This window comes from Cydia fagiglandana, chromosome 4 (assembly GCF_963556715.1).
Source record: "Cydia fagiglandana chromosome 4, ilCydFagi1.1, whole genome shotgun sequence".
In the NCBI taxonomy this organism is placed as follows: Eukaryota; Metazoa; Arthropoda; class Insecta; order Lepidoptera; family Tortricidae; genus Cydia; species Cydia fagiglandana.
In genome coordinates, this window is record NC_085935.1 from 15,774,705 (window position 1) to 15,801,451 (window position 26,747).

General features: G+C 40.3%; 1 protein-coding gene across 1 annotated transcript; it reads left to right on the forward strand.

Annotated features, from left to right (window-relative positions):
• The first annotated feature begins 2,240 nt into the window (after positions 1 to 2,240).
• On the forward strand, positions 2,241 to 26,535 carry LOC134663885 (probable phosphorylase b kinase regulatory subunit beta). The gene is made up of 22 exons (XM_063520410.1): positions 2,241 to 2,420; positions 4,799 to 4,922; positions 5,107 to 5,242; positions 5,773 to 6,055; positions 6,398 to 6,527; positions 7,093 to 7,244; positions 7,533 to 7,869; positions 8,112 to 8,201; positions 8,509 to 8,532; positions 12,573 to 12,727; positions 13,228 to 13,242; positions 14,309 to 14,428; positions 15,629 to 15,739; positions 19,465 to 19,592; positions 21,108 to 21,283; positions 21,679 to 21,941; positions 22,288 to 22,446; positions 22,653 to 22,778; positions 23,663 to 23,886; positions 24,606 to 24,720; positions 25,272 to 25,502; positions 26,377 to 26,535. Exons 2-22 carry the CDS (start codon positions 4,820 to 4,822, stop codon positions 26,530 to 26,532), a joined length of 3,234 nt encoding a protein of 1,077 aa, XP_063376480.1. The 5' UTR covers positions 2,241 to 2,420; positions 4,799 to 4,819; the 3' UTR covers positions 26,533 to 26,535.
• The last annotated feature ends 212 nt before the right edge of the window (positions 26,536 to 26,747 follow it).

Below are 26,747 nucleotides of genomic sequence, written 5' to 3' on the forward strand. Positions count from 1 at the left end.
GGGCTGTTAACAACTGATGATAATACGGAATAGAGTCTGTGCGGAAAGGCCGGAAAGAGAAGAGTCGTGGGATTTGAGGGCGCGCCAGTGCTATTTTATGGTTTTTGCTATGCTGACAACACTGGTCACGTGATTATAGTACGACACTAAAGGTCATGATACTTGAATCCCTTTTGTTCCGGTTTTTTACCACGGCTTACTAAACGGAGCCTGGTGGTGGTGTCGGCTCATCAACTCAATCCCCTGATTTAGCGCAGGCACTAGTTTTCTTTTTAAAACACACTTGTTTTTATGTCTCAGATACTAAAAAGTGACAGTGCGATTGACAAAACTGCTAAAAGTGCTAAAACTAGTTAAGAATCTGCCCAATACAACTGTAATTTTAGTACCAAACAAGATAGAGTCTCATTTATGTACTGCCTAATCTGTGCAGTCCAACAGTTATTAAAACCGGGTAAATCGGGTAGAAATTGGGCAATAGAACTGTAATTTTATCTGGGATATATTTCACCCATTGTAAACTTGACTTGTAATGTATGTGTACATTATTAATAATAAATATGGATATGAATAAAAATAGTGCATAAGGAATCATCCATTAATTACGTCTCACGAATTTCTAGGTTTTTTGACCCCTCCCCCCCTCCTTGTCACACTTGGTCACATTTTGCAAATCCCTCCCCACCTTGTGTGACGTCACATTTAGGCAATTTTGTTTTCAACGAAATCGGCAATACTAACTCGGCTGTATTTTTTTTATAAAAAAATATTTTTTGTAAAAGAAATATTAGTAATTTTATAACGCAAAACCAATTAGGAACGAAAATTACATTCCTACCTACATCATTATTTAAATGTACAGCGATTAAAAAAATATAAATTAATTTTCGGTTACTGATGAATATTGATGAAGTTAAAGTGACGTCACAATGTTTGTGACTCCCCCCTCCCCTATGTCACAACACTGCTAAATATGAAATATAATTTCGTAACTAACAGAACCTACAAATAAAGAAATATTTTATTAGAAAAAGTTTTATTCTTTGTAATCGAAGTCTGAATTAAAATATTCAATGTCACTTATGTTTGAGCTAGCTTCAGAACAACCAGGGACACTCATAGAACTATCTTCATCTGAACTGGATGTGCTTGAATCCGGCACGTAGATTACGAATTCTTGCATATCACCTACTTAGCGGTCTTTTATTCGAGATGCCGTAGGTACTTTTACACAATCCTGAAAAAAAAAATTACATATAAATATGCATAAAATGGCAAGTATCAAGACTATTTGTCAGTTATTTTAAAGACCATGAATGACCTGCATATTTATGAAAATTAATATATTTTGAATGAATATACTTACCGATTATGTACCGGAGACAAGTTACTTAGGGGCCTTATTAAATAGGTAATTATTTAATATTAAATACAACATCAATACCCGCGAATAGCGGAAACACGTTCCGCGACTTTTTGTAAGTCGATAGTCGGCTTTTAGCCGTTTTCTTCCCGCTGACAAAACCGAACAATGTTAAATATAATTTTCCTTGTGGTTTTATGTACGGTTTTATCGTGTTTTGAAAATATATTATACATAAAACTTGCGGTTTTTGTTAATAAATATACAATGACAGAAGTTTGTTTACTTTTTACATGACAAGGTGTCAAAGGTTTGATTGCCATATAAAATTTAAAATGTTAGTTCCCGTTTCTGCCACGACTCTTCTCTTTCCGCACAGACTCTAATATATTTGTCTTATTATTTTTTATAAAATGACCAAGTTGTATGTACAAATCAAGCAAATTTTTTAATTATCTCATTAGTGAACATTTTTATTTGACTTTTATATTTAAGAAAAAGATACGGCTAAAATACAACGATTCAAAAAGAAAATAAGAATGAAATTAAAGCTACCTTTGCAAAAACATAGCTTAAGTCACTTTGACATTTATGACAGTGGGTTGTTTTTTTTTTTAACAATTATGGCCAACAGTGGGTTGAACTTGAAACGTTTTTTTGTGATCCGAAACATCATGTTACATTATTTTTGTTTTATTATATAAAAGGTATTTAAATCAAACAAATTTAACTAACATATTACTGATGATCATACTATTGTTGTAGCCAAATGAGAAATAAAATGTAGGAATAATACATTCAGTCTTATGAACTTCAACCATCCATAGTGAAGTTGAACATCGAAAAACGTTTTAGTAAGCGCAAAATGTGTTGTGATTTATTTTAATTTTTGGATATATTTCGTCGTTATTCGTAAGATATCACTTTCTTTTAATTATTAGTATTCAAATTTGGTAATGTAAACTTAGTCCTTTCAGGCTGTGACTTATGGATTCCTAATTTATATTTACCAAACAAATTTGACCTTTCAATGTCGTGTTAAATTTACGTAAAAAAGGTAAATAAACAGGTTTATTCAGTTTTGCTTTTGTATTGTTGTTGTGGTTTGTTTAGTTTGGATCGATAAAGTCAATAATGTCAATATACTTATAGAAAAAACTTTTTGTTAAAAATGATTTTTTTATGTTGCTTATTTTTCTATTTGTGAAATTAATTTATAACTTATTAGACCATGGCCGTGACTATGTTCGCGTGGGAGACAGCAAACTGCCTCCGGCCGCTTCACCTTAGTACTCTCGTACTAAATTTTAACATTTGTAACCACTATTGCACTCCTATAAGGGATTCATTTAGGACAAATAGTATGGATAGTACCCTGGATTTGCCTAGGCTTGAGGAGTCAACTTATTTCCTATTAAAACTTGTACACATTTAATAGGGGCATCCATTAATTATGTGAGGAGTTATTGAACATAATTAATGGATGCCCCCTTATAAACTTTTAACATGCAGTTGAATACTTGATGTACACCGTGTCCAATAAGTTCGAATACAGTTATGATCCTTAATAAAATAAATTTACGCGTAGTTTATGTTATGAAAATTATATTAAATGAAAGCCACATTTATATACAATATTTACAACAAATGTTTTGGAATAACTCCACCTTTAACTTTTTTTACAAGTTTCAAACGTTTCTCAAAAGAGTCACAAGCGGCATGCACCGCATCCATCGGCATATCGTCCCATATTTGCATGATAACCTTTTTAAAATGGCTCAGGTTTGCGACTTTATAATTATTTAGTTTCGAGAGCATGTATGACCATACGAAATAATCTAGTACGTTTAAATCTGGAGAACTTGGTGGCCATTCAGTTTTCGGCAAAAAATCGGTCAAATTAGCCTTGCACCAAGCTTGAACAGCGTTTGCCGTATGCGACGGAGCTCCGTCTTGTTGGAAAACATAATAATTGTCTCCAAACATATTTTTTAAATTTGGGGCAACATTTTTCTCCAAAACCTCCGATTTATAGTATGCCGCATTGATTTTGACGCCTTTATCAATAAAAACTAGAGGCAGTTTGCCCCTCTTACAAAGAGCACCCCAAACCATCACTGATGGTGAGCTCTGGAACCTAGGCACATTCTTTTCATACTCTGGAATGTCTTCTATCCGTGCTGCCCACAACCGGTCGTTCTGGGCGTTATGAGGCTGCTCTAACACAAAGAGTTTCTCGTCTGAGAAAACAAATTCGTCACCTGCGTGCCAAGAAAGTATGGTGCTACATCTTTCTACTCTCTTTTTCTTGGTTGCATCTGAAATGCCATGTACTTTTCGTTTTTTATAAGCACATAGTAGTTATAGTATGACATCCTAGATCTTTTTTCAATATATTATGTACAGATCCCCTGGAAATTTTCAGATCAGCAGCTAATTTTCTAATAGATCGGTGTTTTTTCCGCCGAATTCGCTCTCTTATAGCCTTTACCACTTTTTCAGTTCTAGCTGAGCGGGGCCGACCGGATCTTTTCCTGTCCTCTGTAGAAGAGATCTCTTTATACCTTTGTATAGTAGTATAAACCAGATTCCGTTTAATTCCATGCGGTTGTAACGCCTTGAATATAGCACATGGCCTGTCGCCTTTAAGGAATTTTCTAATAATTTCTTCACGAACGTACTTCATCGTGTATTCAAGCCAAACTAAAAATACGTGACTCATGAAATTATAGTACTATGTTTATGTCAATATACTTTTTAAATTAAAATAAGAATTTTATAGCCAGCGATCCGTATGTCTATACAGCAAGTGCTAAAAGTTTGTATTCGAACTTATTGGACACGGTGTATGTTTTTTTACTCTGAGAAAGGTGCTATTAATTTAATCATTACAGGGCTTACAGGCCACAATTTGTAATTTCTTCTTATTTTAATAAAAAAACCGGGCAAGTGCGAGTCGGACTCGCGCACGAAGGGTTCCGTACCATAATGCAAAAAAAAGAACAAAAAAAAGCAAAAAGAAAACGGTCATCCATCCAAGTACTGACCCCTCCCGACATTGCTTAACTTTGGTCAAAAATCACGTTTATTGTATGGGAGCCCCATTTAAATCTTTATTTTATTCTGTTTTTAGTATTTGTTGTTATAGCGGCAACAGAAATACATCATCTGTGAAAATTTCAACTGTCTAGCTATCACGGTTCGTGAGATACAGCCTGGTGACAGACGGACGGACGGACGGACAGACGGACAGTGAGGTCTTAGTAATAGGGTCCCGTTTTACCCTTTGGGTACGGAACCCAAAAAATGATGTACATAAATTGAGTTATTGTACACAAAATCCTCTTTTAAAATATATTATTGCACACATAACATGTGTCCTTTGGAAGTAAATATTTACATATACATATATATTGTAGTATATTGTTATTTCAGGCATTACCAGATAGAGATGCAATGATTAGACAGGGGAGTATAGATGATATTAATGCTCAGCAATTTCTGAAGATATCCAATTATGAAGATACTGTTAGGCAGCTAGATATATATTATGCAATTGGTAAGTAAATCTTATTTGCCTTCGTTCATTTAGTAAATAAAATAAACCTACCTACCTACTTAATGTGTCTTGTAAATGAGACAAAAAGTTTTATTGTAAGTGTAAAAAAATATTGAGCTTGTTTTTATTAAAATTTTTGGAAGTTATACATATACAAACCCTAACAACTATTTTTATATTACAGTGAAAAGACAATTGCTCCGGTTTCAAAGTCCAATCACAGGACTATTTCCAGTGCTATCATCTGACCTCCACATTGGGAGTGTGAGGGATAGTATTTACTGTGCAGCTGCAGTATGGGGCCTCTACCAAGCATACAGGTCAGTCCTGCAGACTCGTTAAAGGAATAATCCAGTTTTCAAGAATTTCCGTTAGGTACTAGCAAAAAGAATAGATAGTATAGAGGGGTCCTGTCATAGTAAATGTTGTAGTCACTGTAAATTTACTGCCATCTATCGACACACAACTATAACTCAAAATAAACATGTATAAAATTATAAAAAAATGAATATATATGGATAAATGAATTTATTATTTTTAATATCATTTTGACCCATGTTCATTCACTGATATCTATGTGTTAAAAAATATGAAACGGTGTCGTCACGCCTTCTAGCCGAACGTAGGCTAAAGGTGTGTGTGCCATCTATCCGAGAATGACTTTTTCTTGATTTCTGAGGCATATATGTTTTCTTCTTTACTCATCTTATACGAAGTTACATGTCTTTGGTACTAGCAAAATCTTGTTACTATTGTAGTAATAATAATACTTACTTGGCTTTCTTTGAATGTACAATACGCTGCAGATGTATCGGGAACCCTAAATGATACTCTCGTGTTCAATCCATAGACGCATCGACGACGACCGCGGCAAGTCGCACGAGCTCGGCCAGAGCACAGTCAAGTGCATGCGCGGCATCCTCGAGTGCTGGGTGAAGCAGTCCGCGCGCGTCGAGGCGTTCAAGACGAGGCAGATGGCAGCACACGCGCTGCACGTCAAGTTCCACCTCACTACCGGCGAGCCGGTGTTGTCGGATAACCAGTACCATCATCTGCAGATAGATGTGGTTTCTTTATATCTGCTGTTTCTTGTGCAGATGATTACTTCAGGCCTACAAATCATATATACACAGGTTTGTTGAATACGTCAAACCAGGTCCTAAAGAACTTGTACTGTCTGTTCACCAACAATATTACCTTCAGATATACGTCATCAAATCATGTTGTACCTATTTATTTTCCTTCACACAGAAACAGATATCATGTTGACCACACATATCCTACATACAAAAAATATTTCATAAAAAATAAAAAAAGGATAGAATATTGCATAATTGTCAATCTAGTGAGCACAATATCCTAATCGTAACAATTTCCTGTACACTTTTATTATTATGTATTTGTTATTGTGTTTGACAGCACCATACCAATTATAACTTTATCACTTTCTTAAAGTTAATTTTTCTATATTTCAGGATGAAGTAGCTTTTATACAGAACTTGGTGTATTACGTGGAGCGCGCCTACAGGACGCCAGATTACGGAATGTGGGAGCGCGGCTCCAAATACAACGATGGCAAACCAGAAATACATGCTTCTTCAATAGGTAAACACTAATTTCGTGTAACGAGAAATAATTAATTACTGGTCTCATTTAATAACACATTACTTACTCTATATCTCTGGTTTAAATATTTGGCCTTAGTAATGGATTTCCACATTTTCCACAATGTAACATTTAGTTTAACTTGAAAACAGTTAAAGAACTGTTGACTTTGCTATACTTCGATCCTCTAAAAAGTCTAAAGAAGAGACGTTTTACAGATAGAATTCCGTACATTGGTCTGCTTGTTGTCTCTACATCTCAACACAATCTCTATTGCGCGCGCGAACAACAACATAACACGCGCATAAGACAGCAAGCATCATGAGCAGGACAGCAATATAATTATGCGCGTGCAATAGAGATGGCAACAGTCGGGTGAATGTACGAAAATCCATCTCGGAAGCGTCTCTGCTTTATCTTTCTGTTTATTCTTCCTTGACACTTATAGGAGAAATTCTAGCTCACAGAGACAGCACAAGCTCAAGAGAAGTGTAAACTTTATTGTAACGAGATAAGGTCCATTATTAGCTAGCTGAAGTTTCCTATAAAAAAGCAAATTTCCCAGGCATGGCAAAGGCTGCATTGGAAGCGATAAACGGGTGCAACCTGTTCGGAGACAAGGGCGCGTCGTGGAGCGTGGTGTATGTGGACATTGACGCCCATAACCGCAATAGGAGTATATTCGAAACTATGCTGCCAAGGGAATCTAGTTCTAAGGTAAACCTATGCAATTTCCATTACAGAGTACTGATTCTAGACTTGATATTCAAATTTAATGCTAAATACTCGTAAATTTACTATGTAGCTATAATTATACACTCCTACATATTTCTGCTTGTCATACAATCAGATACTCCATACATATAGATTTTTGCCCGACAGACAATTTTTTTTTTGGGATCTTTGATAGGCCAGCACACCGGCAAGCGGTGTGTCATCTCTCATAAGGATCCGTATATTACAACGTAGTGTGTACAGGCCTTAAGGTGGTTTATACGTTTTCAGGGCGTCGACGTAGCTCTCCTACCGACAATATCATTTCCTGCGTTCGCCACGCACGAGGACCATTTATTCCAACTAACGAAGTCCAACATCCTTCGGCGCTTACAAGGCAAATACGGCTTCAAACGATTCAGCCGCGACGGTTACAAATGCGTACTAGAAGACCCCACACGTAGATACTACAATGAGGGTGAACTCAAGGAGTTTGATGGGATAGAGTCCGAGTGGCCACTCTTCTACGTTATGATGATTATTGACGGGGTGTTTAGAACATTACCCGACCAGGTTGAGGAGTATCAGAGGTTACTGAAGGCCAGGATATATATGGATGAGTTTGGAGGTAAATTGAATCAATACGAACAATAATGAAACTTAATACTATGAATGTACAGCCGCAATTTCAATGATGATGCAAAAACATTGAATGTCTAGAGGACTTTCAAAATTGCAACTGTATTTTCGTAACAAAGCGTTTGTTTTAAAGCATAAAAAATGCAAGCGACTTGTGGGTTTAATTTATTACTCGTAAAGCAAGTTATGTGTATGTGTGTTTTATTTACCTATTGATTTAAATGATTCCAGATCCCGTGATTCCGTGGTTTTATTATGTTCCCCGGGAAGGAATAGAGAACGAGCGTAACGAGCCATATTCAGTCCGCCGGATGCCAGCCAGTAAGTTTTTATTCAACAATGAATTAGTCACTAAAGGGTTCCTATTATGTGGCTCGTATGAATTTTAAATACGTGTCCTTTATCAAATGGAAACTTAAGCAGGATTCATTCCTGTCAGTAGCGTGTTGAATCGCAACCTTACGTAAACTTCAATCCCATGGCGTAAAACATATTTGTAGTTAAGTATCCAGTTTTTAAAGATTTAAATTTAATATCACGTTAATTCCACGCCTCTTACTGCTATATTTCTAAGGAAAAACTTTAAAACCTCGTTGATTTGACCAAGTTCTACAATGTGTAATTCCAGACAAAGCCGGCGACGACAGCAAAGGTAAAATTGTACTAGCTTTGAGAATGATCTGTGTCTTCTTTGACTTTTAATCTTCCGCACATTTTACTAGTGTCTAACAATCTTTAGTTAGTGATGCAATGCTTAACAACAATTAATTTACAAATTACTTCATTATATCTTTTTTTAGGGTTCCGTACCCAAAGGGTAAAACAGGACCCTATTACTAAGACTTCGCTGTCCGTCCGTCCGTCCGTCTGTCACCAGACTGTATCTCACGAACCGTGATAGCTAGACAGTTGAAATTTTCACAGATGATGTATTTCTGTTGCCGCTATAACAACAAATACTAAAAACAGAATAAAATAAAGATTTAAATGGGGCTCCCATACAACAAACGTGATTTTTGACCAAAGTTAAGCAACGTCGGGAGGGGTCAGTACTTGGATGGGTGACCGTTTTCTTTTTGCTTTTTTTTTGTTTTTTTTTTTGCATTATGGTACGGAACCCTTCGTGCGCGAGTCCGACTCGCACTTGCCCGGTTTTTTTTTGTTTTATGCGGAGCTCTCCTAATTCTTTAGCTTACTACTGAGCCCGTTATTTTATTTTTGCAATTACCTACATATAAATATACAAGCTAATCATTCTAATTAAGCTATTGACCTTATTGGCGTGCCTTGATTGAAAATGATGACGGTTCGGCAATGAAACGGGGTGGGTAAAATAAAGTCAATAAATTACCTACTGTGAAAACTTTAAAAATGTATAGAAATACCGATAGGCAAGCAATTTGGCTGGTCCGTAACCGTTGTGGCGCGGATATCGACAGCGACCACCACCTAGTCGTAGCCGAGGTGCGGCTCAAAGTAGCCGTAGCTCGCGCTACCAGCGCAACCACCAAGGTAGGCAAACGATTTGAGGTCAACAAGCTGCGGAACCCAGACGTAGGCGACGCCTTTAGGCTCGAGCTGCGAAATCGCTTTTCCGTCCTCGAAACGGATACTTCTTCAGTCGACGCTGAGTGGAATCACATCAAAATGGCCGATACAGAGACCAGCTCCGTCGTTCTTGGACACAAAACATACACACGTGAGGACTGGATGTCACAAAGAACCTGGAACTTCATCGAAGAAAGGCGCCAACTCCATCTTCAACTCCTGGGAACCAGCGACGTGGCAGTGCGCGAAGACCTAAGGCTGCAATACAGACAGATGCGCAGAAAAATCTACCGCAGTACCCGGCACGACCGTCGAGTATGGGTTGATAGTGTTGCGGATTGCGCCCAACGCGCTGCGAACTCCGGCAATCTCAGGGAGATGTACAAGGCAACGAAGACCTTGGCCGGGAACGGCAACCAGAGGAAGAAGAAGCCCTTGAAAGACAAGAATGGCCAGTTAATTGTGACATCGGAGGGGCAGCTTCAACGCTGGAGGGAGCACTTTGAGGAGATCTTCCGAGTCCCGAACGACCCCGTTAATACACACACACCTGCTGCCAGCTCGCCCGCACGCAGCCTAGACATTGATGTGTCTCCCCCTACAGGAGAGGAAGTAGTGAAGGCCATCCTATCACTGAAGAACGGCAAAGCCCCAGGAGTCGACCTCATCACAGCGGAAATGCTGAAAGCTGACATCCCAACCGCTGCAAACGCGCTAACGCCTTTACTACGGAACATCTGGTCAGCCGAAGAGTTCCCCGACGACTGGAACAAAGGCCTTCTTATAACCGTGCCCAAGAAGGGAGACCTCAGTGATTGTGGCAATTGGAGAGGCATCACTTTGCTTTCGATTCCATCTAAGGTGCTCTGCAAGGTCATCCTAGATAGGTTGTCGAAGGCCGTCGAACCTCTTCTTCGCAAAGAGCAGGGTGGCTTCCGACCCAACCGATCGTGTACGGACCAGATCAACATCTTGCGCATAATACTCGAACAGGCATCAGAATGGCATAGGGAAATGTACTTGACCTTTGTGGATTTCGAAAAAGCCTTCGACACACTGCGGTGGAGCTGTATCTGGGACCGGCTACGTGAAATTGGAGTCCCCGAGAAGATCACGAACATAACTAAGGCCATCTACGGGAAGTATTCTTGTAGGGTAACTCACGACGGCCTAGTCTCGGAGGACATACCGGTTCATGCGGGTGTTCGCTAGGGGTGTCTCCTTTCACCTCTCCTCTTCCTTGTCGTCCTCGATGGTATCATGAACAACACTACTAACAGCAAGCGCCGCGGCATAGAGTGGGGACTGTCCAACGTCTTGGAAGATTTGGACTATGCCGATGACCTATGCCTATTGAGCCACACGCGCGCCGACATGCAAGCCAAACTGGACGACCTACGGCGAGAAGCTTTGGAAACGGGACTAAAAATTAACACCCGGAAGACCCAGGAGATGAGGTGCGGAGCGACGAGCTCGTTGCCGTTGCTCATCGGCACAGAGGGTGTGGAGAAGGTTCACAAGTTTACCTACCTCGGAAGCGTAGTGTCGGAAACCGGAGGGACCGAAGAGGATATCGCTTCGAGAATCGCCAAGGGAAAAGCGACCTTCGCACAACTCCGTCCTGTATGGCAATCGCGGAAACTGACTAGTAGAGTTAAGCTCAAGATATTCCAGTCCAACGTGAAAACCGTATTGCTGTACGGATGTGAGACGTGGAAGGTCACAAACGACATCTCACGTCGGCTCCAAGTCTTCGTCAACCGCTGTCTTCGCCGTATTCTCGGTGTATACTGGCCCAAGAAAATCTCCAACGTAGATCTGTGGGAACGCTGTGGTGAGACTCCGATCGACCAGCAGATCAAACGCCGCAAGTGGAACTGGATCGGCCACACGTTGCGAAGGGATTGCGATCACATCCCGAGGCAAGCCCTCGACTGGAATCCCCAAGGAAAGCGGAAACGTGGCCGCCCTAAGCAATCCTGGCGACGGACGATCATCGCAGAGGCGGCGACCATTGGCAAGACGTGGAGCGAAATGAAGCGCGTAGCTCAAGACCGAACGGGATGGCGTAGCACTGTGGATGCCCTCTGCCCCATCTAGGGGACATAGGATATTAAGTCAAGCAATTTGGCTCACAATGTGCATCCAGATTGTCGGCCTCGCAAATAGCCTTCCTAAGTTGCTGGTTTGATAACCAAAACAACTCTAAATAAAAACGGATCGCGAGAAAAACTAAACTTTAAGACACTTCGATAGTACTCATTTGTCAAAATGTCGCGATAAAATGCCTGATGATCAACAATAAGCTTCACAACCGCTTTAGGGAAGTGGGTAGAATTAATTATTTACGCTCAGCTCAGTAAATGCCTAGCTAGTTAATAACTCAAATGAATAAATTGGATTCAGTGTGGTTTTTATCACTCGTGTTTAAACTAACAATCATAATGTAATACTTAACGAATCTACCAAAGAGTGAATGATTGTAGAAGAAAACAAATTAAGAAAAAAGAATGCCTGCGAGTTTGGTAGCCGAACTAGATTGCGCAATACGGCGCCATATCTTTTGTGGTAACTACTTAAATCTTCAAACATTAAGAATGTCAATGAAATTCGAAAACTAGAATGACCGTATAACGTACGGAGACGTGATCTATTTTAACTGTCAAATCCCGGGCACGATTTTTTCTTAGATTTTATATATTACCTCTTCTGGCTGTTCTACTATTAATAACACTTTTTTACGCCAACATAAAGTGTTTTATTTATGAAATGAATGGTGAGAAAAACAAAATAAGGCTAACGGGCCTAACGCTTATATTATATTACTATTATGCTCATATGACATGAGCTTATAGTTCTTTTTTTTTAGCATAAGAAAGAACTTGAAAGAAGGTAAGCGATCTTGACATATCTTTTAATTGAAAAACGCTTTTAAAAAATCAGTAACTATTACTTATGAAAGCAGAAGAATATAAATGATCGTATTAGATTCATAATTGTTACATATTTGCCGTAACTTATTTTTAAAATGTGTTTTTCAACTAAAAGACACATCAAGATTGTTTACCTTATTCCTAATGCTAAAAAAATCGAACTATAGCTTTAGTACTAAACAGGTGAAGTAATAGATACTTGATCGTGTAGACACAGGAGGGCTGTTCCTATGGGCGCAGTCCATGTTCGTGCTGGCCCAGCTGCTGACGGGCGGGCTGCTGCACGTCAACGAGCTGGACCCCATCCGCCGCTACCTGCCCTCCTACAACCGGCCAAGGCGCGCCGGACGCTACTCCGCCTTCCAGGTACAATACGTAGAGACCGAAGCCCTCTGGCCCACTTGCACCATTCACTAACCCGGGGTTAACCGGTTAAACCTGGAGTTATCATGGTTACCAGTACAATTTGACACTGGGTTAACGTTTAACCGCTTAACCCCGGGTTAGTGGGTTGGTGCAAGTGGCCCAAAGCGTATACGTATAACGCGTCTGGCCAACTCTATTGTAACACCTGCAGAAGAGTCTTTAAGACCAAGTGCGGCCTGGCCAGCCACATTCGGGCCCATAACAGGCATAATCCGTAATTGTTGAGGACGCCAGAGTTGACATACAAAATAGCCAGGAGGGCTCGCGGGCCGCCTGTTGCCGACCGCTGGTCTATAATAAAACCACCGCGCACTTTACCACACCAGCCCTCTTAGTTACCTACTCCTATAACTACAATTTTCGTGTCATTTTCATAATAAATACTTACAGAATATGGTCAGTAAATGTGTTTTTGTTTTACTTTCATGCGCATATCTCAGGCCAAGCCAGCGTTTGTAAGTATTAGGCATTGGCAAAAAGCATGTGATGCTAGTCTACAAATATTAATATAGCTCTTTGAGTTGTTTGAGCGACGTGCCGCATGGTCGCCGCTAAGGATTGATCTATTCTAATTAATTATTTATCTCTTCTGTTCTTGTAAATGTCATTTATTTCGTGTTCGTGATGTTTCCAAGCAAAGGGTTTCACTTTGTCGGTTGTCAATAAAGAATATTTTTAACTGGGTACATCTTTCATTGTATTTTACATTTTTTAATCTGTTTTTAATAATTATATATCTTAATCAATATTAATAGCATTCTCCGATTAGGCGGAGTTTTTAAACATTGACTTTGTTTGTTTTACGGTGGAAAATCAAATGGGTTGTAAGTATAGAAGTATCTTTCAATTACAAACTAGCTTTGAAATGCCTGTCGTATGCTTGCAGCACCTTTCTAACACATGAAAAAGTGACACCTTTTGCATTTCTTTTTTTATTTTCTTTCTTTCTTTATATTTCTGCAGCAAAAATAGTTACGTAGCTACAGTTTTTGTTAAGCTACGTAATTATAGCTTCAGTTTTTGTAAGCAGCATAAATTGCCCTCTAGCAATGCTTTTGTTATTGACAACGACTGTGTTAGCAAAAAAGCGTAATGTATGATTTGCAACGATATTAACACTACCAAGTGGTAGTACGAATGTAGCAGAAAAAAATGCAACCTGACGAATCACACGCTTGCTCTACTTGGCGGAAATAAAAATAACTTTGCTTCTTATTAAGAGTTACTTACACAACAAATAATTTTCAGCATATTTATAGCTTACTTAATTGAATTAAGCTTACTTAATTAAAACAGGGTCGAGTGGAGGAAACGAGGGGAGGCCTTTGCTCAGCAGTGGGACACTTATCCAGGCTAACTAAAAAATATATATATATATATATGTGCTGAAAATTATTTTTTGTGTATAATAAAACTTAAAACGTTTCGTAAGTAGATGATCTACTTACGTAACGTTTTAAGTTTTTCTTTCAATTGGTTCTTTAAACATAAAAGTAATATTACAGTAACTTGTTTAAACAGGGCATAGCGACGGACTTGGTGGTGCAAGTGGTTTTGATCGCAGAGTCCATGCGTCTGCAGGCCATGATGGGGACCTACGGCATCCAGACCCAGACGCCACATGAAGTGGAACCAGTCCAGGTAAACATCTCTTCTTCCTCGCGATATCCCGGCATTTCGCCACGGCTCAGGAGAGCCTGGGGTCCGCTTGACAACTAATCCCATGATTTGACGTAGGCACTAGTTTTTACGAAAGCGACTGCCATCTGACCTTCCAACCCAGAGGGTAAACTAGACCTTATTGGAATTAGTCCGGTTTCCTCACGATGTTTTCCTTCACCGAAAAGCGACTGTTAAATATCAAATGATATTTCGTACATAAGTTCTGAAAAACTCATTGGTACGAGCCGGGGTTTGAACCCGCGACCTCCAGATTGCAAGTCGCACGCTCTCACCGCTAGGCCATCAGCGCTTCCAGTCCAGCGCAGTCCAGGTAAACATATTCTTACATTACCCTCAACCAGTACCGTCTTTACCATAAAGGCACACCGGGCTCGTGGCCAGGGCCCCCATCCTCAGGAGGCCCGAAGGACAGACAGTAACAGTATATTTGATTACCCATAATAAATAGATCATAGTAGAAAAATGTTAATTTAATTTTCATCTCAGCAGCTCGAACAAGGGTACTTTGCTTCTTAAAAACAGTGAGCAAAATCGCATTTTGCTCACTGAGTGAGACAAAATGTCATTCAAGTGACCTTTATAGTCAAATGTCATTTCAACATGCGGGGTCTAATACAAGTTCGATATACTTGGGTTCTATTATCCCTGTCCTTCTAGGTATGTTCTCACTGCTTAGGGTGAAAAAATTTTTGTACTACACGAGATCAAAGTTATTTACATCTCGTGCGCTTTTGAATCCCTTACTACGCTCAAGATTCTAAATTAGTTTCACTCGCTACGCTCGTGAATCTATTATAGAATCTTTCGCTTGCACGGGACTCAAAATAAGCACTCGAAGAAATATCAAACTTTGATCTCTTGTTGTACAAATAACTATTGCTCACTTTACTTTTAAAAACGGCCCCAAATTCTTATGTGCCCAATTGCCCATGGGCCCCAGCATAGTTTAAGACGGCCCTGCCCTCAACTAATTTACCTGCTGCAGTGACGTAAAGAGGACTCGCATTGGAGGCGTCTTACTAAGAGTCATAGAAATTGGAACTTTATCTAGAGTAGAGTTACGTTTCACAGTCGTATAACGGCGTCATGCCAGGCGCCCTGACGCGACGCGAATGTTCATATAAGATTAGAGATATTGATGTTGTGGTTATTTCACAGATTTGCAGTTCAACACAATTAGTGCACGTGTACAGACAGCTGGGCGTTTGTCCTAAACTGAAGTTGACGGGACGCCCGATCCGACCCGTTGGATCGCTGGGAACCAGTAAGGTAACTGAGACAAAAAGCATCTTGATGGTTTGTCTTTTCCAATCCCAGGCAACTCGACCATTCAATCACCTGCCAACAGTATTTACCATGGGTATGCTAGGGCATGCTCCCGGGAATTCCCGGTTCTCATGTTACCGGAATTCCCGGGAATTGTATGGTGTCAAAAGACCCGGTACCGGTACTTCCCGGTTCTCATCATATTTATACCCATTTCAATAGTAGTAATGTTTTAGTACTTTAGCTCGGGACATTATATAACATTTAATAATGGTGCTATGAAACGGGGGACCCAAATAACCCGACAAACTAACCTAGTAAAGTAGGCATTCTAGCAGGCAGGTCGTGCCGTCATTTAGTGCTGCTGAGTGCATCGACTACGCTACGGCTGTGTGGCTCGGCCCAGGCGGAGGCAATGTGTGTTGTGTGCCGGTTAATTTCGTAAAATAGGTTGGAACGCCAATTAAGTGTTTGTTTAAAATAAAATAAATAATAAAATAAATTGATTTTATTTCAGGCAAGCACCCATATAAAAACACAAAAATTACCTATAAAATTTAAAATGTAAAATGACAAAAGTGTAAAAGAAAAATAAAAGTTAAAAGTACAAAATCTGTTAAAACCAAAATTTAAAAATTACAATTTAAAATAAAATACAACTATTTCCGGTTCGCATCTTGATGCAGAGACAGCCAAAACCTACATATTGGACTGTTCAGATCCTCACTAATTATGGCAAGGATACAGTTCTCAGAGCTGCGCAGCCTACTCCAAAAGGACGCCACTCTGGACCGAATTACGGCAAAGAAATCGGGGACACGAGCCTCCGCAAACATACTCGACGCACTACACCACCTTGGCAACTTCATCAGGATTCTGAAGGCGTCGTTATATTGAACCCTTAAGGTGTTAATTGCTTTCCTGGTGAAGTTGGTCCAAAGTTGCCCCGTGTAAAAGCTTTGACAGTATGCTCTAAAGAGCGTCACTTTGACCTCGTCGGAGCATCCGCCAAACCTGCGCGCGAGCATGTTGCACCTCACTGATAAGGCTCTTCTCTCTCGCTCGATGTCTTTGTCGTCCTTCAGGTTTTCGGTTAGGATATGTCCGAGGTATTTAAACTGCTGCACCCTTCGAACAGGTAATCCGTTTAAAAATACGTCAAGTATCCTCTCCGGACCCTTTCCCGCCTTAAATACAAGGTATTCAGTTTTAGTACTGTTATACTTCATTCCGTGAGAAATCGCATATTTCTCACAGTAATGAAGCAACCTCCTGAGGCCCTCAGCCGAGGGGCTGAGGAGCACCATGTCATCCGCATAGCTTAAACTATTAACGCAGACGCCACCTATGTGACATCCGACTCTGGTGCTCCTCAGCCCCACAATCAGGTCATTCACGTAAAGGTTGAAAAGGTCCGGAGAGGTTATTCCCCCCTGGCGAACACCGCATTCTAACCTATACTCGTTAGAAGTCGCTTCGCCCCATTTTACATAGTTCGTTTGGTTCTCGTACCAGTATCTCAACAGATTGGTAACCTCTGTAGGAACTGTAGTGTTCCTAAGCTTACTCCACAGTAAGTTATAATTGACCAAGTCAAAAGCCTTACTAAGGTCGAGAAAACATGCGTACACTGATGTTTCTCGTGTAGTGTAGTAGTTGACCGTGTGCTTTAGGCTCATGACGGCTGAATCCGTTGAGAGACCAGGACGAAAACCAAACTGAGCGTCATCAATAATACACCCCTCCTGAATCAAAGGTTGCAGCAGCCGCTCAAGCACCTTACCGACCACAGTACCTAGAGATATTGGACGATAATTGCTGGCAGATCCCAGGTTCCCGGTTTTGTTCTTAATAATAGGCACTACAACCGTCCTCATAAGTGCATCCGGTAAGAAATTATACCGAATACACATATTAAACAGGTTGCATAGCCTAGTAGTAATCCACGGTCCTGCATGGAGAATGTGCTCAATACTTAGACCGTCGTATCCTGGTGACTTGCCCTTGGTCATCGCTTTTAAGACGCTAATAATGTCATTAGTATTGAATTGCTTTACATCAGTCTTTTTAAATGTCTTATCTTTATTACTAAGGTTGAGCACATTCTCCACGGTCAAGGGACTAACCTTGAATCTGCCAGCAAACATGTCCGCTATTTCCTTACCGCCCTGTAAGCCCTCCACTGAAACCGGTGACTTCTTGGTACCTAGTATTCATTTTTTTAACAGATTTCCAGAAATTAACAAAGTTTTTCCCTCTTTGGTGGGTGGCCAGTATACTAAGTTTAATTTTATCTTCGTTATTTTGGCACCATTTTAGTTTATTTTTGAATTTTTTTCTATCTAACCTCATTTTCTCATATACCGGTCCAGTAGAGGGCTTACCGGCCTCCGCCCAACACTGAAAACTGACCCTCGCCCGTTGATGGCTGTCTTGGACATGGTAATTCCAACCAACTACCTTTTTTGCCTGACCTCTGCTACCAAAATGCGACCGTGCACTCAGCTCGGCACCTTTCTGTAAAATATTTATTATATTAGTATAATAGTCATTTATAAATGCATAGTGATCTTTCAAATTACACGTTTCATTTATACATCCCTCACATTCATAATCCTCTTTCATTTTGCTTAGCCTAATATCACAGAACATAGCATATTTCTTTATCTGACTAGAGTTACGCGTTCCCCACAGTACATTATTTCTCTGTGGTATTACATTATAGCTACAGGAGCAAGGATCACGGGCTACCAATCCTATATCGCTTTTAACTATCATAGGAAAATGATCTGACCATAACACGTCATTATTAACTGTTATTGATTTAATTGTGGACCAGCCCGCTCCCGTTACTAGACAGTGATCCAACCACCTGCGGCTACCATGTGCCTCGCTGAGGTAGGTATATATGTTTGTGTTTATAGTAAAATAAGTCATTTATTAATTCTTATGCAATTATTTATATGGAAATAAGTCATTCATAAAGATTGTACGTTAACAGAAACAATTTCTTAAAAGAAATCAAAAGATGCCTTGAGAACCGGGACGAACCGAGAATCCTGGTTTCGGCCATGCCCAGAACCGGGAAATGAAATTCTTGGTATCGGGACCGGTACTGCATGCCCTAGGGTATGCATTACTTTCGTTCGGTTATTAAGATTAGAAAACGGAATACTTAGTTACTACCCGTAAATTTGACAGCCGCATGAGATAGCGCTGTATGGCGCCGAACAATATATTGTAAATAGATTATAAATCTTAAATTCTTGACAACCTCAGTGGCTATACACTACACCGAATTATGTATCAACATACATACAATGGCAACTAGTTCCAGTCGTCAAAGTTGCCGCCATAATATGATTCAGAGTTATAGAAGCACCGAACTTCGTTCAATAACCCTTTAACGGGCATACGGGTGTCAGAAATTACGCAATATTGAATCTTACCACTAAAATAACCCTATAACAAAAGTCAACCTTGTTTTGGTACTACTACGGTTCACATGGCTCTTAGCTTGTGATAATAATTAGTGAGTTTCAAATACAAATGCGTGCCATATTTTTCTACTGTCTACAATAAGGGCTGATTCAGATGGCGTGCGAACTCGCATGCGATTTTAGTTACATTGCGGACTGTTCGTTACGTCCAATTCAACCGACCGATCAAAACTCGCAATGGTATGAAACTCGCATCGTCTAAATCAGCCCTTATGGTGTCCGTTGTAGATCTACCGCGTGTGCGGTATGACAGTGCTGTGCTACCCGCTGATATTCGAGGTGTCGGAGTTCTACCTGTACCGCGACATGGCGCTGCTCATCGACGACATCAAGACAGAGCTGCAGTTCGTTGGCAAGTGAGTTCTCAGAAACGGGTTACATTTTGCTAAAGCCATTACTGAAACTTGAGATGGCAGGACTAGACCAATACCGAATGTAATTCCGAAAAACATAAGTGCAAATTGAATGTTGAAATCAACATCTTCTATTTGCACTCTAGTCTAGTATGAAAAGAGTATGGATCCGAGATTGAAATGCAAAGATCGAACACACTCAGTCGTAATTTTTACATACGACTAGTTTAATTGATCGCTTGGGCCGCGAAGACGCATCTACGATGCCCTTTTCTTTCACTGTGACTGTGCCCGAAGGAACCTCGCGCGAGGCCCCACTTGGTACGCGAGGCCGAGAGCGACGGCCCACTTCGCCTACGCCTAGCTACGCCACTGGTGACAAGGCAAAGCATATCGATCCAAGTTCATATCCTGCCAGTTTTTTTTTTTCAGCTTTACGATGATTATTTGATTGATAAAAATCTACTGTATAGTAGGCGGGTGGAGCGAAATCCAAAATTCTTGAATATAGCAATGGAACCCCTCAAAAAGGATGTCTAATTTTTTATTATTTAAGGGAAAAATAATAAAAAAAATATTGGTATATACTTTTAGCCCTCTACTCTTCGATTTTATATAGCAATATATGTATATTTTTAATAAATTTAATTTATGTATTTTTTTTTAAAACAAGTTTTATTCATTAAATAACATCTCTTTCTTACAGATATACTCGATTCCTATACTTATTTTTGTTTATAACGTATATTTTTATGACATGGTAAAACCACGTAAATAGGGGTTTTATGGAAAATGCCCTTTAACCCGGATATTGTGCACAAATTGGAGTTTACAACCCATAACAGAATCGTGAAAACTATTTTGAACATGATAAGATAATAAAAAGAATACTAGTATAAGTATATATATGCCTAACATACGTGTGAACATGACCCAAAAACGGCGTAAGCGACGCCGAAGGGCGAAATTTGACGCTTATTTAAACATATAAGTAACCGTTTTTTTGCAGTAAAATGATACTTTTCGTAATCAATAACATCGTTACTTTGACACAAGAATGTCTAAAAAAAATAACTCATATAATTTTTTTATACTGTAGCATTTTCTATGTTTTGCATGAAATTGCTGTTTAATATGAAATTTTGAAATTATATTGTTTTATAAATATTGAAAAATGCGCTAAAATTTTGGTAATAACTTATTATACGCTTATTAAGTATTATATAATTTCAATAAAATGTACACATATTAGTGAAATAGTATATTTTAATAATTGATGAAAATTTTCCTTTATTAATTTCTTTAGCGGCCGAGTAGAGGGCTAAAAGTAGTCTTAATTTTGAATTTTTTTATAATCACTATAATCTACTTGACAAACTGCAACTTTTGGTACCGGTTCCACATTGATAATCAAATTTTTATTTTTTTCCATACAACGACGCTCCACCCTACATAGTGGAAAACTCCACTCTAAAAGCGTGAAACAATCACGATCATCGAAATTTGTGTTGTATGTAGGTACTGGCGACTGTCCGGACGCCCGACGGTGTGCCTCCTGGTGCGCGAGGAGCACATGCGCGACCCGCACTTCAAGCAGATGCTGGACCTGTTCGCGATGCTCAAGAAGGGCCACTGCGACGGCGTCAAGGTTCGCCTCGGCCGCCTGCAGAACCTCATCTCCAGCTCCTGCATGGGTAAACTTGTTGTATGTAGGTACTGGCGGCTGTCCGGTCGACCGACGGTGTGCCTCCTGGTGCGCGAGGAGCACATGCGCGACCCGCACTTCAAGCAGATGCTGGACCTGTACGCGATGCTTAAGAAGGGCCACTTAATCGGTCACAGACCACAGAGCAACATAGACCTACGTGCATATATGCATAAAGTTCAATTTCAGTTTTGACACTTCGGTGACGTGGCGTTAGAGTGACGCCGTTTGTGTTTGACACGGCGTCGAAAAGGTTAATTATAAATTAAGCACCCTTACGTTACAGTTAATCGTTTTAATAATTATCGCATATGTAATGATCAACAAAGACGTTAAAAATGCTGATCAGCGTTGACTTACAAAAACGCATCTTCTTTTTTACAGAGCACTTGGACTTCATGAGCCAAGGCGAATTCCCGTCGGAGATGTTCACCCAGTTCAGGCAGCTCGAACACGAATACATCGGCTACCAGTCCCTCACGGACGTACCGCGGACGCTCACCTACCGCGAAGAAAACCTCTGCTACGATTCGTATAAGAACCGTTCGACTGCGGACGTAGTAGCAGCGCTACGGGGCACGGACAATATCTTCGCCCAGTGCCAGCTTTGGGGCATTTTGAAGGACAGAGAAGGAGCGATGTACGAGGTAAGACCTCTAATCCCTCATAGACGTACCGCGGACGCTCACCTACCACGAGGAGAACCTGTGCTATGACTACGACTCGTATAAGAACCGTTCCACTGCGGATATCGTAACAGCACTACGGGGCACGGAACACATCGCCCATTGCCAGCTTTGGACAGAGAAAAAGCTATGTATGAAGTGCTACAAGTCGTACGTACTTTGAAATACGTGCAAGAATTGTTGATTGAAAGCTATCGATCGGTCACAGTAGTCGATTTATTTCATCCTTCCTTTTTTTATCAATATATCTGACGTTTTTTTAATTAAAACTTTAATTCTCATTACATGTTCGAAATCGTTTGTCCAGGTGAACGGCACGACGGCCCTAGACTCATTGAAGAGCCTCTACCACAGCGCCGGCGTCCTGCGGCACTGGCGCGCCGTGCGGTACTGCTCCTCGCTGCTGAACCACACCGTCGACTCCATCAGCCCCTTCATCACCACCGTGCTCGTCAACGGCAAACAGGTATACAAAGTTCTAAGGCGTTGTTAGTTTAAATGAGTCACACAAGAAAATACAATTGGGCTTGGAAATTACAGATCTTTGGATGTTTGGGTAGCTACCATTTCTTAATCAACCAACGGGTCGACAGCTGATGTTGACGAGACATCATGACATGACAAATGTCTTTTAACAGCTTTTCACTCTCACTCATAAATGTATTGTTTCAGCTAACCGTCGGCGTGATCGGGCACAAAGAAACGGTGTTTGATAAACCGATGACGCCGGGCGAGATCCAATCTGTTATGTACTCCACCATCCAGCCGTATGACGTCATCGGAGCCGTACTACAACAGGTCTTTAGTTTTTATTTTATTTCATGTACGATTATTGTGAATATATATATATCCACACTACAGGAAAGTAAATGATGATGAATGCTATGTGTAGAATTTGCATTAAATAGGCAATTAAAATATTATGTAGAAATCTCCATCTTCCCCTTATTACCGAAAATAAATATATGATATCCACTATTTTTGAGGTTAATAATGTGACTATTTTTTAAGCAAGGTTTGGCGAGTTGGCGACTTTGTCTCACTGATGTGACATCAAGTCTTACGAAAAGTTGTTGAACAAGTACTGCCCACTGTGACATAATTATTATATCTGTTTTTCTCAAAAATGGACGGCAAACTCGACTTTGCCGTCTAAAAAGTAGGTCGCGAAGCGCGTAGTTTATGGTCAGTCAAAAATTAAAAAGTTAAAAACATTGCAGTCTCGATTTTGGGACTGCAATGTTGCATACAAATTCCATTATTTGTCGAGTTCCAAACTTTTTAAAATTTGAAATAGCCATATCAAATGAAGGCATAGGCCCATTAAACAGCCAAACAGATGATTAGTACTGCGACTATTTAGCTGTCTCAAATAGGTTGGCGTATTTTCGGCAGAAAAATACACTTCAATTTTTTTATTAAAAAAATAAAAAGGCGGCAAGGGCTTGTTTCTGTGAAAATGTATACGTAAGAACGTTGCTTTTGTAAAATATTTCTATGATATTTATTTTTATTGCACCATTTTTGAGAAAAGCACTATATATGACTCGGCTGGAAGGCTACTTGCTGGCTTCGGATTCAATTAAACGGACTCCCAAGGTCGTCCGTTTAAAACGAATCCTCAGCCTGCAAGTAGCTACTTCCGAGCCTCGACAATAATGTACTATTGTTGTTGACCTCAGGAGATCGTGCTATACTGCGGGCGTCTGATCGGCACGAGCCCCGAGATGTTCCGCGGCATCCTCAAGATCCGCGTGGGCTGGGTGCTGGAAGCCATCCGCACGTACCTGCGCCTGTTCCCCGGCGAGGGCCGCGCGGGCGCGCCTCTCGAGGCACTCTCGCCTTATCGCCTGCGGACGCTCCTGCAGAGGGTGTTGACGGTTTCCGACTGGGCTGATGAAGAGGGGTCGGTACTATTTAATATCATTCACTCATTTTAAAATCTCTATGTAACTTAGTAATACATAATAAATATGTTTAATTCGAGAGATAATTCGAAAAGTGTATAATTTGTGTAATACAAGTGTACTACTTAATTCTATTATACTGACTACATATGTATTAACAGTATAAGTGTCTTGGCTGTAGCTGTAAACTTATACTTTGTGTTTGCCTCAATAAAGAACTACATATATCTCCGAAAAAAGCGTTGGTGGCCTAGCGGTAACAGCGTGCGACTTTCAATCCGGAGATCGCGGGTTCAAACCCCGGCTCATACCAATGAGTTTTTCGGAACTTATGTACGAAATATCATTTGATATTTGCCAGTCGCTTTTCAGTGAAGGAAAACACCGTGAGGAAACCGGACTAATCCCAATAAGGCCTAGTTTTCCCTCTGGGTTTGAAGTTCAGATGGCAGTCGCTTTCGTAAAACCTAGCGCCTACGTCAAATCATGGGATTAGTTGTCAAAGCGGACCCCAGGCTCCCATGAGCCGTGGCAAAGTGCCGGGATAACACGAAGAAGAAGAGAGACTCAAACTATATCTCCGGTTTTTCCCGAATCCCAGGGATTATATTTATTTTCTTATGATAAATTATTTTTGTGTCAATGTTAAGACATAATAATATAATTCAATGTAAAATGTTTTTTTTTTATGACTCACATCACATTAATTTTTTTTCAGATTGACTCCGTTACAAAGGCGACAACTGGAAGGCTGCCTGTGCCGCGTGCCCAAACACTTCTACATACAAGTGTGGGACATACTGCTGCGCACCCCGAAAGGAATAACAATCCATGTATGCATCGAACTCTCTTTAAATCTTCGCTTCCATTTTTCTAAGGCTTCACTCTCTATTGTTGAATCCAGAGATTCCAGATCAAAGCTATAGTTCGTTTTTTTTAGAATTATAAAGAAGGTAAACGATCTTGACATGTCTTTTTATTAAAACTCCCCATTGAAAAATAAGACACAGCAAATATGTTAGAATTATAAATCATACACGATCATTTACATTATTTTGCTTTCATAAGTACCTAACTTAAACAATTTTTTTAAAGCTTTTATTCAATATTTTTTAATAACAAGACACGACAAGATTTTTTACCTTCTTTCTAATGCTAAAAAACGAACTATGTATAGTATAGATTGCTGAGCGTAGTGAAAAGTTATATAATTTTTGACACTACTAATTTTTAATCTTCCTCGTAATTTTTAGCCTGTATTATGTTAATAGAGCTATTCAAGGACTCTCTCTATTTCGGTTGTGTGTATATCATCAATACACCAACAAATCTACCAATCAATGTCGGTGTGTGTGTATCAATACAATGTACTTATTTTATACAGGGTCACTGCATCCCCGCGAGCCCCACGTTAGTGAACATGTCCCGCTCGGAGCTATCGTTCGCGTTACTGGTTGAAGGTGCTCTGGTCCGCGCACCGTCGGCCGCGAGGCGACAGCTGTGTGTGGAGCTCTTGTGTGTGGTGGCCGCCATCTTGCGGCGGAACCCCGAGCTGTGTCTTCAGGCACTCGACCTTGACAAGTTACTACAGGATGCCCATCACACCTACGCTAAGGTACGTTACGTTCGTAGCTATACGCTATTCCCTTGCTTTGCTGTTTTCGGTGTCTTCTTGAAGGACGTGAATGTGTGCGAGCTGTCGGTCGTGATAACAGAATAGAATCATGAATCCCGATTTTGAAGATGGCTAATTTGTACTGTTGATTATTATGCTTAGCACAGATCTAGAATGACGCGGATTGGAAAATTAGAAAAACTATTCCGGAGTTAATGTGGATGATACATTTTTGGTATAAATTTGGTAAAAAAAAAAACAACCAATTTACTTAATTAAATAACATATTATTTCTGAATTCAATACTTCCAATGACACTTGACATCATTCCTATTTTGGTCGCACTACTGATATGCAAGCAATCATATCATATACATTGTAGATGTACGATACCTATTTAGTGACCTCTCGGGGCCGCAATCTTTCCGCCAAGGAAACGTGCAGGCGCTACCCTCTACCCTGAGCAATCAGATAAAATGCTGCGGATTTTTAGGTTGCGGTCTGATAGGTCCATACTCTCACAGCCTCACAGCTCGAACTCGATCAAACGTATGAGCGCCCGTTCATCGCGTCGCCAGCCGCTGAAGTGTAAACCGCGGCACTAAACTATAGTTCGTTTTTTTTAGCATTAGAAAGAACTTGCAAGAAGGTAAGCGATCTTAACATGTCTTTTAATTGAAAAACGCTTTTTAAAAATCAAAAACAATTACTTATGAAAGCAGAAGAATAAAATGATCGTATTAGATTCATAATTGTTACATATTTGCCGTAACTTATTTTTAAAATGTGTTTTTCAATTAAAAGACACATCACGATTGTTTACCTTATTTCTAATGCTAAAAAAAACGAACTATATATCGTGGTACGTTTCCAGGACAGCGGGGTGTCGGGCGAGTCGGAGCCGCTGGCGTCGGCGCCGGCGCCGGTGAGCGTGGGCTACCTGGCGCGCGCCGTGGTCAACAGCGTGCTGCAGGAGTCCGCGCTGCCCGACCTCTCCCTCGCCGCGCACGACTCCTGCCTAGTCTCCTAAGCGAACCGTGACACCCTAGTCTCCTAAGCGCCAATTACATCATCCCACTGGCAACCATGGTAATTGCAAATTTAACAGGTTAAGGGTCGGTTGTACCAAACTGTTCGTATCGTTAAAGAGTTCGCAAAATTTTTATGTATGTATTTTTTATGTATGGAAAGTTTCATAGTAAAGCGCCGGGGCGCGCCGGCTGACGTTGATCAGTCTGTCAAATG